This window comes from Leptinotarsa decemlineata, unplaced genomic scaffold (assembly GCF_025532065.1).
Source record: "Leptinotarsa decemlineata unplaced genomic scaffold, Ldec_3_MD MMD2_tig00026328_RagTag_RagTag, whole genome shotgun sequence".
NCBI classification, from domain to species: domain Eukaryota; kingdom Metazoa; phylum Arthropoda; class Insecta; order Coleoptera; family Chrysomelidae; genus Leptinotarsa; species Leptinotarsa decemlineata.
In genome coordinates this window covers 32337790-32351530 of record NW_027412688.1, presented here as the reverse complement: position 1 = coordinate 32351530, position 13741 = coordinate 32337790, and the positions used below count along the sequence as shown (strand labels likewise).

At 36.0% G+C, this 13741-nt stretch overlaps 1 protein-coding gene across 2 annotated transcripts in view; it reads right to left on the bottom strand.

The window, feature by feature from the left end:
• Positions 1–13741, bottom strand: part of crp (transcription factor cropped) — a 157005-nt gene that overhangs the window by 111673 nt on the left and 31591 nt on the right. Inside the window, exons 1-2 of one of the 2 annotated variants that reach the window (XM_023158277.2) lie at positions 9778–10025; positions 7468–7633 (exon numbers count right to left, since the gene is read on the bottom strand). In XM_023158277.2, coding sequence (XP_023014045.2) covers positions 7468–7599 — 132 coding nt within the window. In that variant the 5' untranslated portion in view covers positions 7600–7633; positions 9778–10025. Of the gene's footprint in view, positions 1–7467; positions 7634–9777; positions 10026–13741 lie in introns of those variants that run through there. The other variant, XM_023158270.2, reaches the window with a different exon arrangement.

Genomic DNA, 13741 nt, shown 5'->3' with positions numbered 1-13741 from the left:
AGATACATTATTTTCAATTCTTATAGAAATTTTGTGTGCTTGAAAAAAACAAAGATTCATGTTAAAAATATTTTTCAGTGAAACCGAACAAGAACTGACAAAAAAATAAACGGAATTAACTTTCAACTTATGTTTTCTCGCATTCAAAAGGAATTTCGGATACATTTTTTGAATAATTCAGTACATTTCATAGATATCGAAAAGACGTTCGATCTGTTTGCGGATACTCGACAAGGTCGTCAACGACAGTTTCACACCTGACGGTCAATATTAATTGATGATTAACAAGTAACTATTTAAATAATTCCAAAAGAATTTTATGTAAATCAGCATTATCGATTATAGAGAAGTATCGCCCGAGAGTATTATTTTACATGAATACGGTATTAACGAATAAAAAAGTGTTCTGTTTTACAATTGAAGAACGAATGTACAGAAGTGAAGATTGACAATGATGGGATAAGGAAAAATCCGAGTAAAATATAAAAACTATCAGGTATACCAACAACTCACAAATATTTGTCTTTCCTTTGGAATATATTTAATCCCCTGCCCGGAATACTGGTTTCACCAGTGGTGCTTTTTCAACAGGTTAATTTTCTAACCTTTCTTCTGGAAATGGAGGGGCTTGAATTCATGGTTGAGCTCATGTCCCTTTGTGGTTAAAAGAGTGGCATATGTGGAATTTATTTTTACATTCTGGAAACAATTTTCGTGTACCTTTATGCGGGCTTTGACCGTTCTTCCAGTTTGACCTATATAAAACATCGGACATGACCCACATGATAATTTATAAACCCCCGTTTTTTCTGAAACTGAACTTTCATATTTGTTATGCACGCCTAAGTTGTTGTTGGTTTTGAAAGTAACATTTACACCTTTGTTGTAAAAAAATTTCTATACCCGTTCTGCATTGCATCAGAGATGAAAATACGATTTGTGGATTATCCGAACAAAATAGCAACAGACACAACAATAATTAAGAATCGCGAAAATATTATTAACAAATTCTGCAAGCCTAGGACTTCACTTATTCGAAGGTTGAAAACAACTTAGCCAAATGTTATCGTTAACGACGGCTTCGTTGTCGTCAACGAAGCCGTCGTTAATAATGCAGTCTACGATGGATAATTCTATCGCGAACGAATTGTTCATCAGGATAATTACCTACAGCAGGGCTAAGTTTCAGCCGCTTAGAAATTGAACATGTTCTATAGTATTATAGTTATGCTGTCAAGATATGATTTTTTTTGTCCTTACCAGGAATGAATAAACCAAAAAAAAGTTCTTTGTGTGACGTTTAAGAAAAGTTTTGAATTCATCACCAGGGATCTATAAAGATAATTTATTTTATCATAATAGCTCATACATGCCGATATAAAAGAATAACATAATCCATGAACTAATAACCTATATAACGAGAAGATGATGAAATTAGTGTGTTTTTTCTCAAAAGTCATGAGACTGAAAGGGGGAAAATATCACTGTAGCCGAAAGAACACCATAATTTTTATTTATTCATTTTTAAGTTTCAATAACTAAGCAAGTGGCTAATGTGAGAATAAGGTTTTTTATTGATTTTTTGAAAAAGTCATCAGTAGTTATTATAGAGAGATTTTTTTTTAATACTACTTCAATTTCCTCGGTAATTATTTGTCGTTTGTCGACGACATTTTTTCTAATTATAATAAATGTTAGGTTAGGTTAGTTCCAAAGTGAGTGGGTCTATTCAACCCTACACCGCAACCCGCAAGGGTTTATTGTGGCTCACATCTATTCACACTCGACCAAATAAACCCAGCTTCTCAACGAAGCTGATTTGTTTGTATGGTGAGTGGTCTTTCAGGTCAGATGGTAAGAGTACGGCTCTGCCGAACTCTAAAAACCTGGATCGGCCCCCAGCGGGGCAGGCACAAAGTATGTGCTCTGCTGTTTCATCATTTTCCAAACAGAAGCAACATACACTGTCTTCCGACAGTCCGAGTCTTTGCATACAGAGTGGTCCAACGAAAAGTATGCACCTTGCTTTTCTCCTTTTTTTGTAACTTAACGCAAAAATGCTCGGACAGGTCAATTTTGCTTTTGAGGTGGACACATTTTAGATGTATTTTTCTACCTGTGCCTTCAACCCCCTAGCGAGGGTGAGTAACAACTCTAAAATTTAAAATGGAAAGTGGGGTCGAGTGATATATCATTTGAAAGGGCACAAAATTATCTTTCCAATGATACCTAATTTGTTGTATTTCACTCAAACATGTAGGTATTATGAAGAAAAACAACTACAACCCAGTACTTTGAAATGTGTAATTGACTTAGTAGAATCCTACTTCAGCAAGTTCTGAAAATGTGACCCATTTGCTTCCATACAATGATACAGATTTTGTTCAAATCTATTCCTAACATTCTGTAGCATATCAGGTGTTATACTTCTGCACTCTGCTGTAATTCGTTGGCGAAGATCTTCTATGGACTCGGGCTGCGTAGCAAAACATTTATTTTTCAAGTGTCCCCAAAGGAAAAAGTCTAAAGGCGATAAATCAGGTGACCTGGCAGGCCATTCGATGGGGCCTCTCCTTCCAATCCTCCGTCCAGGAAACCGGTCATCTAAAAACTCTCTTACCAGAGCAACATGTGAGGAGGTGCTCCATCTTGCTGGAAATGAAGCCGATCATCATTATGATTTTGGTCATTTTCAATTTTTTCTGTTATGAGAGGATCAATTGTATCTTCAAGCATGTTCAGGTAGACCTCACCAGTTAAATTCCCAGGAATAAAAATTGGCTCTATGATATGACTACCTAATATGCCAGACATTGATTTTTTGAGGGTACCTACTGGGTATGGACCTCTACGAATAAGTGTGGGTTACTGTCATCCCAGTAACGGCAATTATGCCTGTTCACAGCTCCATTCAAAAAAATGTACTCTCATCGGAAAAGCACGTGTTTAATGATAGGTGCGGATCATCAATTAGTAGCTGGCTCAGTTGTTCACGAAATTGCAGCCTTTTATCAGGATCATCTTTATTGAGTTCCTGTAGTAATTTAATTTTGTACGGATGAAATTTATAGGCTTTTAATATCCGTATTATGGACGAATGGGAGACACCTGAGGCTGCAGCAAGCTGACGGGTACTTTGAGTATGATCCAATTAAACATGTCCCAAAACAACAACTTCCACTGCTTCATTTGTGATCGGTTTCCGTGGCTGGTGTTTCACATTACAGACAGATCAGGTATCGACAAACTTTTGGACTAACTTGACAACGTACAAATCATTTACATTTTTCTCGGGATGACTGTTATTAAAAAGGCGAGCAGTAAGTCTAGCACAACTATTATGTTGATAATAAAGTTTAACAATTTCAACTCGTTCAGGAATGGAATAAACCATTTTTACAGTAAAGTTGAAATAATTTCAAAAGCAACCGAACTGAATCAATGAACGTTTGCCCAAATTCTTTTTGTACACTTATCTGCTGTTATTATTTGAACCAATAAACGCACGAGAGAAATTGAGGAATGTGATAAAAATGCCGTTTTTTCCGCATCTTCATTAACACTAAAAAAATCGAGTAAATGTTCTTGCTTTTTTTTTAACTATTCAAGTAAATACAACAAATTAGGTATCATTGGAAAGAGAATTTTGTGCCCTTTCAAATGATATATCACTCGGCCCCACTTTCCATTTAAAATTTTAGGGTTGTTACTCACCCTCGCTATAGAAAAATACATCTAAAATGTGTCCCCCTCAAAAGCAAAATTGACCTGTCCGAGCATTTTTGCGTTAAGTTACAAAAAAAGGAGAAAAGCAAGGTGCATACTTTTCGTTGGACTACTCGATATGATGAATCAAATGACAGTGACCTGTAAGAAGGTCTGTTCATCCCTTCCGTAGTAGTTCATCCCTACCGTAGCCCAACAACTGTTTGGAATCAAGCTTCGAATGGTAAATAAACCCCTTGGAATGATTCAATCCTGAAAGATTCTGCCAGAAGTTCATAAATCTTCTTTCCATCCAAGTGTTTGGCAAAGCCTAATATATTTGTGATGATTTTTCGAAATGTTTTGAAGTATGTACACTTTGACCTATGCTTCCTCAATTGTTCAAGTTATCACAATAAACTACAGATGAAACCTATATTGAGAGGACTGTAGATAATCAACATTACTGGAGTTCTAACACGTGTTTCAATCACCAAGTGAGCATCTTCGAAGGAAAACTGTTTACTTCGACTAATACTTTTTTGTTTCAATTTCTTGAAGCTGCAGAGTTTTGAACGGGCACTGCGACAAAGTTATCTCTTTCTAAACAGCAGCCACGTAAAAACAACGCATTTTACGCCTACCGAAACAAAAATCGATATCCCACCTAATTAGTTCGAAACCGATTCTCTCCATAGACATCTCCATTCTCGGAGACTCCTTCGAAACTCCCACGCCATTCGTTACGAGAATTAGAGAGGCGAAGAAAAAACTAGAAGGAACAGAACAGAGTCCACGCATCAGCTTTAATTTTCATCCGCGACGAAAACCCAAAAGAAAGAGCTGCTGCAGTCGTGCGTATAGCAGTCGCTTAGCTCATTACTTAATCCTGTTATAAACATCCGAAAATAACAAGCTAGTATCTGTCTAGACCGTCAAAATACGGCGTGTCTAGGTCGCAACGTGAATGGCAAACAAGCCGGACAACAGCGAACGCTGATTTTCGGGTCAGCTGATCGGATAAACAAAACAAAAAAGTAACATGGCCTGCGTTTTAAAAAAAGTACCCGTCATTCGTGATTTCATCAGTTGGTTCGGTTTTTTAATATTTTTGTTGAACTCAAATTATCTAAAACTGTTGATGTCTTTTTCGTTGTAAAAAAATTCTATCCCATTGTCGATACTCTTGAATTTAAATGAAACTTAATTACGTCATTCGATAACATCATTTTCCAAAATTTGTTTGGAGTTAGTTGATTAGGTTTCTTGCTGGATTTTAGAGGTTCGTACTATCTTGGGCTAAAAATGTTATTAGGTTAATTATTTGGTAATTCTTTAAAACCAACCCATATCGACGTCGACACAAAACCTCTGCCTGATCTAACTCACAATGGACCAAAATACATGTGAAATTTTCAGACTGAACAATGGAAAATATAATTGTATGTGCACAAGTCTAACAAACAAACACCGTCCTAATGTCATCTACAATTACATTGCATAAAACTGTTTGTTAATGTGAAAATAAGTGCTGCGGTCAAAACGGAACAAAAAGATAATTTATTTAATTGCGTACGTGTGTGAGAGTAAACCCCTATGACTCTTCAGATTTCTCATTAGATCGAAGAAAAATACGTGAAATTAAATTTTAGTAGAAATTTAACTAGCGATCATAAAATCGTCGATTGTTGTTCGACACCGCATAACGACTCGTTATAAAACGGTGAAACATATAACGAGCGCTATAAAAGTACGGATTGCATTTAGCATTTTATAGTGCAACAGAGGTGTGGAGATGATTATTCTGGTCGAGGATTCCAAAGTTTTTTTGTCAATATGGAGGTTAAACAACAAGTGTTATAGTCCAAGAGCTCCACATTAAATTTTGAGAAGGATTTTCAAGTCGTGAGAATTTTGAACAATGAATAATCAAATATCAAAGCAGTGAGTAATGTAGGATCTGACAGGCCAAATCGGCACAACTGCGCATGACGCACTTGTTGCCAAAATTTCCAGCTAAAAAAGATATTTCAATTCGTATGAAACTTAATGAATATGGAGTTGATATACAGTGCTATTTAAATTCGTTTCTGTACATATATAGGGATCTCGTAAACGATAAGAGATATATTGTCGGTTAAATTGTGGCAAAGTTGTGTATTTTAGAGACCTATTCAATGATGTAAAGACCACTACTATAGCTCTTTTGGTTCTGGAGATATACAGGAAAAACCAAAAAATCCCAAATTATTTTTTGCCTATATCTTCTTTATTCGCAGAGATATTGAAAATCTGTCCACATTTTGCCATTGGCACTTGATGTAGGCTCTCAGAATACATCCATGAATCTTTTATACAGGGTGTCATCTGACTTGGGCCACCCCCATCTTTGAATTTTTAAATACGGACCTGTATTTTTTGGATCGTAGACATTTACTTCATACTGAGAAATTAAATAAAATTTTATATTTCGGGATGTTTCGGTAATATTCGGTTATAATTGTGACGTGAAAGTTGCTATTGTGCTTTTATTCAACTCAGTCAATCAATTTCCAGGGCCGTAATTTAAAAGAGAATAATTCACACAATTATAATCGAATATTACCGAAAAATCCCGAAATATAAAATTGAATTTAATTTCTCAGTGTGAAGTGAACGTCTACGATCCAAAAACTACAACAAAAAATACAGGTCCGTATTTAAAAATTCAAAGATGAAGGTGGCTCAAGGCAGATAATACCCTGTATAAAAGATTCATGAATATATTCTGAGAGCCTACATCAAGCGCCAATAGCAAAATGTGGATAGATTTTCAATATGTCTGCGAATAAAGAAGATATAGGCAAAAAATAATTTGAGATTTTTTTTCCTGTATATCTCCAGAACTAAAAGAGCTATATTCGATTTCTTTACATCATTGAATAGTTGCGTATTAACTTTGCCATAATTTAACCGACACTCTATCTCTTATCGTTTACGAGATCCCCATGTACAGAAACGAATTTGAATAGCCCTGTATTATCAAAAATGAAAATGCTAATAAACTATTTATTCATATTCATTGAGATTATGTGGTTATACATTATTTTATAAATATCCCACAGATGCTTAGTGCTCAGTGCTAATTTGAAATGCAATATATGGTAGTGTAATGAAATTGTTAAATTGACCAAAATTAAAGTTATTAGCAACTATATGATCTATTATTTTTTCTCTCCTCTATCATTGTTATGATAGTAAATACCTATTTTTATAATTATTTTCTTACACTCACTGTATAATTTTTGGGAGAAGTAGAAAATAGCCTTTGGCTAACCCTTTTCCTTTTATGTAAAAATGTATTTTTTATGCATAATAAACAATATTATTATTATTAAACGTAATGTGATTATTTTTATTGTATTGTTAGACTAACGGACCTGGATGAATCAAAAATTTCAAAAACACTCTTCAACTGATTCCTTGGTGGCTATTCATTTCACAAGAAATTTGCTACAGAATGAATGTTTTTAAATTTGAATTTTCTTTCATTTTAGAGTGGCCGTTTTACTCCAGTCTCCCCGACGTTAGCAGCCGCCCCAAAAGTTGTCGCCTGCTCCTAGGATGAACGACTCGAGTCCCGAATTCGAAACGAACGTGGAAACTTTTCTGTACGCCAGAGTCCAGAAAATGCGCAAAGAAAAGAATGTCACATTCTTTCGGTCACGCCGGGAAAAATACTCCTCAAAAAAAATAATCAGATCATCTCTTATCTCCACTTACCTTGCTCAATTTTTCGCCTTCGTGGTGCGGCAGAAGGATCCTCAGCGCTTGGAAACCATTATTTATGCTCTGCATTCTCCTTCGCTCGTTGCTGTTGGCGATCTCTCTCCGCATACGCTTCTCCTTCTCCATAGCCGTGGGCGGTTCGCCACCCTTGTTTATCAAACTAGAATTTAAAAAAAAAGGGAAAATCAGAAGGGTCCATACTTATATTTCATCAACATCACATTTCCAAGCAGTCGAAAGCAACCGTCATAAAATTATTTTGCTGAAGTAGAGGGAATGTTGACTGTTTCATTGTGCGAAATGAAAAAAAAAACTGAGATTTTTTAAAAAATGGGAATGCTCAAGAGCTACAGGAGAAACCTTGAAATTTTCTAAGAGCATTTTCTGTGCGAAAAAGTTTAAGCTCTTTATAGCGCGAAATTCAGTGCGAAATACAGCACAAAATTTTACGCGAAATATCAGCAAACATATTTTACGAAAAGTGGACGATACTTTTCAAAAGGAATTGCACGTAAACCAAAAGAAAAACCTTGGTACTGTGCGAAAGGGTATACATTCTTAATAGGGCGAAATATGGTACAAAATTCAGCCCGAAATATCAGCAAACATAGAGTTTACGAAAATACTCGATTTTTTTCAATGAGGATGCACAAGAACTAAATAAAAAAAAATAAAATTCTATGCCTGTGCGAAAAGGTATACGTCCTTTTTCAAGCGCCTTCCCAAATAATGTGCATATTTTTCAGCAAAAATCAATGCCGCGTAAATGTAATTTAGCATAATTTTGGGATTTTTCTAGGGTTTGGGAAATGGTTGAGGTAGTTTTGGCAAAGATTCTTGTGCAGTAACCAATTCGCGATGTATTTTCGCTGTGAATCACAATATTTTTAAAAAACGTCCATTCTAGCGAAAAATTTTGCATAGAATAAATTTTGCCTATATTCGTTAGATTCTTTATTGGTTGTTTTAGTTTTTACATCGAATATTTTGCACGGTAACGCTTTTCGTGAAGAATTAGGCCCTTTAATCAAATCCCCGGTGTATTTTTCACTGTGAATGAAGTGATCCGCTAGAAAATAGCGATTTACGTTAGATTTAAATCCCTGTAAAGAAACTGGCTGAAGTTACGATTGAAGAGAACAAACTCCGGTTCATCAGCTACTGCGGCAGACATCATCAGTAATATGTGCATTGACTGCGAGGACGAAGGTTCTAATCGAAGTCTCGGCAACGACTGGCTGGCGAGTTACGAGTTCATTAGTATTTATACTTTTAGAGGGTGGTAGGGGTGATGGTGGGGGTGATGCCCTTGCGGATGCTCAATCCTGATTGAGCATCGTTCTGATTCGTCCGCACTGTTACTAGATTGTTCTGATTGGTCCACGTTGTTGACGGGTAGAGTGGTGGACATATTCTGCAATTGCGGATTTCTCCGATTGCATGAGGCGGCAGCTATCCTGTTGTTCATGCTGCGTTTGATAGTTCCGATGGGAACTGAGCCACAAGAACAGGAAATCCTATAAACACCGTCGAACGTCAGAAGCTCTCTTTTGTCATTGCCCGATCTGGTAGCGTTGATTTGAAAATGGTCTTAATGATGTGACGTTCAAACAGTTTTCCGATACGGTCCGTGACTTTGTTCATTTAGCAAGTTGACTGTCCCTACCACTAGCGGCTGGATCATGGTCGAAGTTGAAGTATTTCGTCTTCTAGGATGTAGAGCGCGCTTGATTCCTTGCGGTGTAGACCCTTTGGCCTCTAGACCTTGATCTAGATGGCAAAGTTCGACTTCAAGATGTGGCTCATAAATCCTGGTGGCAATGATCAACAAGTGTTTTCATCGTATCACAATTTTTTTCCTGGATGGCGGTTTGATACCGACCTGTATGAGTTTTCCGTAAGTTTTTCTGTTGACCAGTACATTCAAAAATGGTATATTTCCTTCAATTTCTTTTTTTATGCATGCGAATGAATGCGAAAGCGAATGGAGTTGATGTGGCGAAGAAACTATTCGGATGCTTGTTCCCCGTGGCTCCAAATAACGAAAGTGTCATCATTGAGCTGCGTTGTGTTTGAAAATGGGTGAATTTGAAATAAATCAATCATTTGCAAATATACTCCTGACAAATTATCACGAACCGTCATAAAATGTGAATGAAGTAGATCGAAATTGTCAGTAATGAATTTTCAATAAAATTCAAACCTGAAATAATTCATAACAGCTGAATTTTTTGATAGTTTCGCATTTGCACTACTTTTTCAACCAGAATATCGATTTGCCTTAACAAAACAAATTTTACTAACCTATATTATCTGGATTCAGTCATCCATCATGCACAAATTCCCCGGTACACCACATTATTTTCGATTAAAGCAGATAGATGTTTATATTCTTATAGAAAATAACATTTCTGGGTAATTCCGTCATTCTTAGAACGTGTTTTCGAACTGCAATTGTTTTACGAAAACTATTTATAGATACAGTAGCCTGCGTGATAGCATGAAACAAACAATGCACAACACACCGCCACCGTACCACTGTCGACTGACTTATCACTAAAATTGATGCCAAGTACACACTTAATAAATAATGTCATAAACACGGTTCAGGGATATACGAGGTGGTCCGAATTTGACAGTTGACATAGTGATTAATGAAGTATATCGATTTTTCTTTTTATGAATTTGTTTCAACTGATCAGCAGGCTACAACCTTTAGAATCAGAGCCGAAAATAATTTTAAAAAAGTATGGAAGATCCAAAAGTACACGTCATGGTTTTTTAAAGATAATACATTAGAAAATTCTCAAAAGGTATTTAACTCTTCGGCGCACGAAAGCATATGAATGAAAAATTCCTGAAAATATTTATTTTTCTGATAAACTATGTTGAATTATAAAATAATTATTCAAAAAATCCTTATCTTTGTCGTTTCTAATCATTCGTTTTTATTTAGTCTGGCAACAATGCTTGGCGTTGAGAGGCAATCGTGGGGAATCCCCGGTCAGAAACCTCGGGACTTCCCCTTAATAGAAAACCAATCAAAGTATCACGGACAGACGCAATCTCCCTCTATGTTCCTACAGTATAATTTTTCTAATAGTATTCGATGTGAGAATAAATAATAGTGTTATAGGTATAGTTTCAAAACGATAACATGTGTTTTATAAGTAGAAATTCGGATTGTGTCGTGAAGAAAAATAATAGCATCTGTGTTCATTTCATTTATCAAAAATAAGGTAAGAAGTATTCATTATACTTACACTCATATTTTTTATAGTTTTCTTTACAAAACATAACATGATTAAAAATTATGTCGAGATATAATTTATTTCACTGGAATTGCTAGAATCCACCTTTTTTTTTCGTTGTGTGTATTATATTGTATTAAACATATATTACCTGAAATATTGAAGTAGGTAATATACAAAGTAATATTATTATGTATTATATTCATCCAATTTTTATTCAAACTCATTAGTCCAATTCCTTATAAGTTAATTATAGGTACCTAAAGAAAGAAAAAATTACCATCAAATGTCATTTTTTTTTAACAGGTTACGGACACAATATTGGTGCATTCTTCTAATTTATCAATCATGTCAGGCTTAGGCACTAAAAGAGATAGAGATAAAGCAAGAAAATGGAAATCTGGATCAGTAAAAAAAGAAAGTTTTTGTTCCTGTAATTGAAGTGAGTAAATAACAGTGTCAGTGACTTTGACTGGGGTTTTAATACGGCGACCCAGAAATTATTTTTTTATCACTTTTGAGTTGATTTTGGCACATTTTCAATTTTGTTATTTAATGTTCCAAAAAAGTACACAAGTAGAAGTTTTGGTGTTCCTTAATGAATAAAAAATTGTTTTATTCGATTTTTTTTTAGTTTATAAACCCTTCTTCTTGCATCACCATAGGGCCTCGCGAAATGTAGGTTGCCCACAATAAATTTAGATCTTGCGCCGCCACTGTTTGGAATATTCACAAATTTGATGAAAATGACGGTACTGCGGCTTGAAAATGCCTTGATGAGGGCAGGGCATTTTCAGATTCACCTGTCAAAGCCAGTAGACGAAAATGGGTTACACCAAAGTATAATTCCTTTATTGGCATTACAAATTAGAGAAGTTGGTGTAACGTTTATATATATTCGGTTACGGATTTGAAGTTCACTTACACCTACTCTCAATTAGCTATTAATCAACGATAACAATGAATAGTGAAGCTGACATTTACTATTTGAAAATCAGTAATAGTTATGAAGGCACGCCTAAATGATACAAACGAGCATTACTCATGAACCATTATTTATAAAGCATTATTTATAAATAATTTGATGAAGTTATATCAGAAACTTGTGACATATTTGGCAATCAATAACTACAAAAAGAAAAACCATAATAAACAAATTATAAAAAAACTCAAGAATTAACAATTAACTAAATTGGTCTTAACAAAATGAAATATCTTTGGCGCGTATCAATTTGTGCCAAATGACCTGTAACGCAACCGCGAACATGTTACGGTACGGTTGGTTAAGTTTTATCGTATATATGTATCGAGTATCTTTACCTGTTGTATCTATCATTGTATCGTACCTTGTTTGGTTCGAACTTCCGTCATCTCGCAATGAGTCGAACATGTGCTGTGTTAGGAATGTGCTGGCTCTCAGGAATACATTCCTACAAGCCGAACCACTATTGTGTTTGGCGTTATGTCGTACCTTGTTACTCCCATAAGCGAATGAGCCGAACATGTACGGTGTTACGGTACGGGTCATGGATTCATATGTATACACGTCTACAAGTCAAACCACCATTTTGAATAGTGTTATTTCGTTCCTCGTTGCTTCCAGAAGCGAACCGTGTCATCTCACAACGAGCCGAACATGTACGGTGTTACATGTGTATACACGCCTACAAGTCGAACAACCATTTTGAATTATGTTATTTCGTTCCTCGTTGCTTACAGAAGCCTACCGTGACATCTCGCAATGAGCCGAACATGTACGGTATTACAGTACGGGTCATTGATTCATGTGTATATACGCCTACAAGTCGAACCACCATTATGTATGGCTTTATTTAGTACCTCGTTGTTTCCAGAGGCGAACCATGTCATCTCGCAACGAGCCGAACATGTACGATGTTACGTTACGGGCCATTGATTCTAAGGTATATGTTTTTAGAAGCCGAACCACCATTGTGAATGGCGTTACTTCGTACTTCGTTGCTTCCAGACGCGAACCGTGTCATCTCGCAACGAACCGAACATGTACGGTGTTACGGTACGGGTCATTGATTCATGTGTATACGCGCCTACAAGTCGAACCACCATTTCGAAGAGTATTAATTCGTACCTCGTTGCTTTCAGAAGCGAACCGTGTCATCTCGCAACGAGCCGAACATGTACGGTGTTACGTTACGGGCCATTGCTTCAAAGGTATATGTTCTTAGAAGCCGAACCACTGTTGTGAATGGCGTTACTTCGTACTTCGTTGCTTCCAAAAGCGAACCGTGTCATCTCGCAAAGAACCGAACATGTACGGTGTTACGGTACGGGTCATGGATTCATGTGTACATGCCTACAAGTCGAACAACCATTTTGAATGGTGTTATTTCGTACTTCGTTGCTTCCAGAAGCGAGTCGTGTCATATACGGTGTTTGTTAGGTTACGGGCTATTAGCTCATATGATACGCGTCTTAAAATTGTCAATTCTTTTCCTCCCCAATCTGAAACGGAAATATAAACCACCCTGTAAAAATAACGTAATACTTCAGATAATGTTATCAGTTGTTATTGTATTGTTCGACACGATGATACGGATTTCTCTCAAGCCCCACCTAAATTCTAATCACGTTTATCGTATCTAAACAATCCACTTCGGTGAAATTACGTAAAGGAACTCCTAAACGGTGTTCTATTCGGTAACGAAAAACATTACGAATTTGTTTTTATCTATCAGCTGTGTTTATCAACGCTATGCTTTAATTATTATTGTCATTCATATTTATGTAAGAAAACGTAATGGATTGCGTGGCATCCTCGGGATTTGAGTGACAGAATATTTTTGTGGTATTTCTTATCCATAACTGGCAACTATATGTATGTTTGAAAATAAAAAAGATGTTATGAAAGCACCAAAACATTGCCCTAACAAATTCATAGTTTCTCTGCACCTTTCTTGCGAATTCTAAGATATATGAAAACAAATGCACGATGAAATTTATATCTTTAGAAAATCATCATCATTATCATAATCAATGAA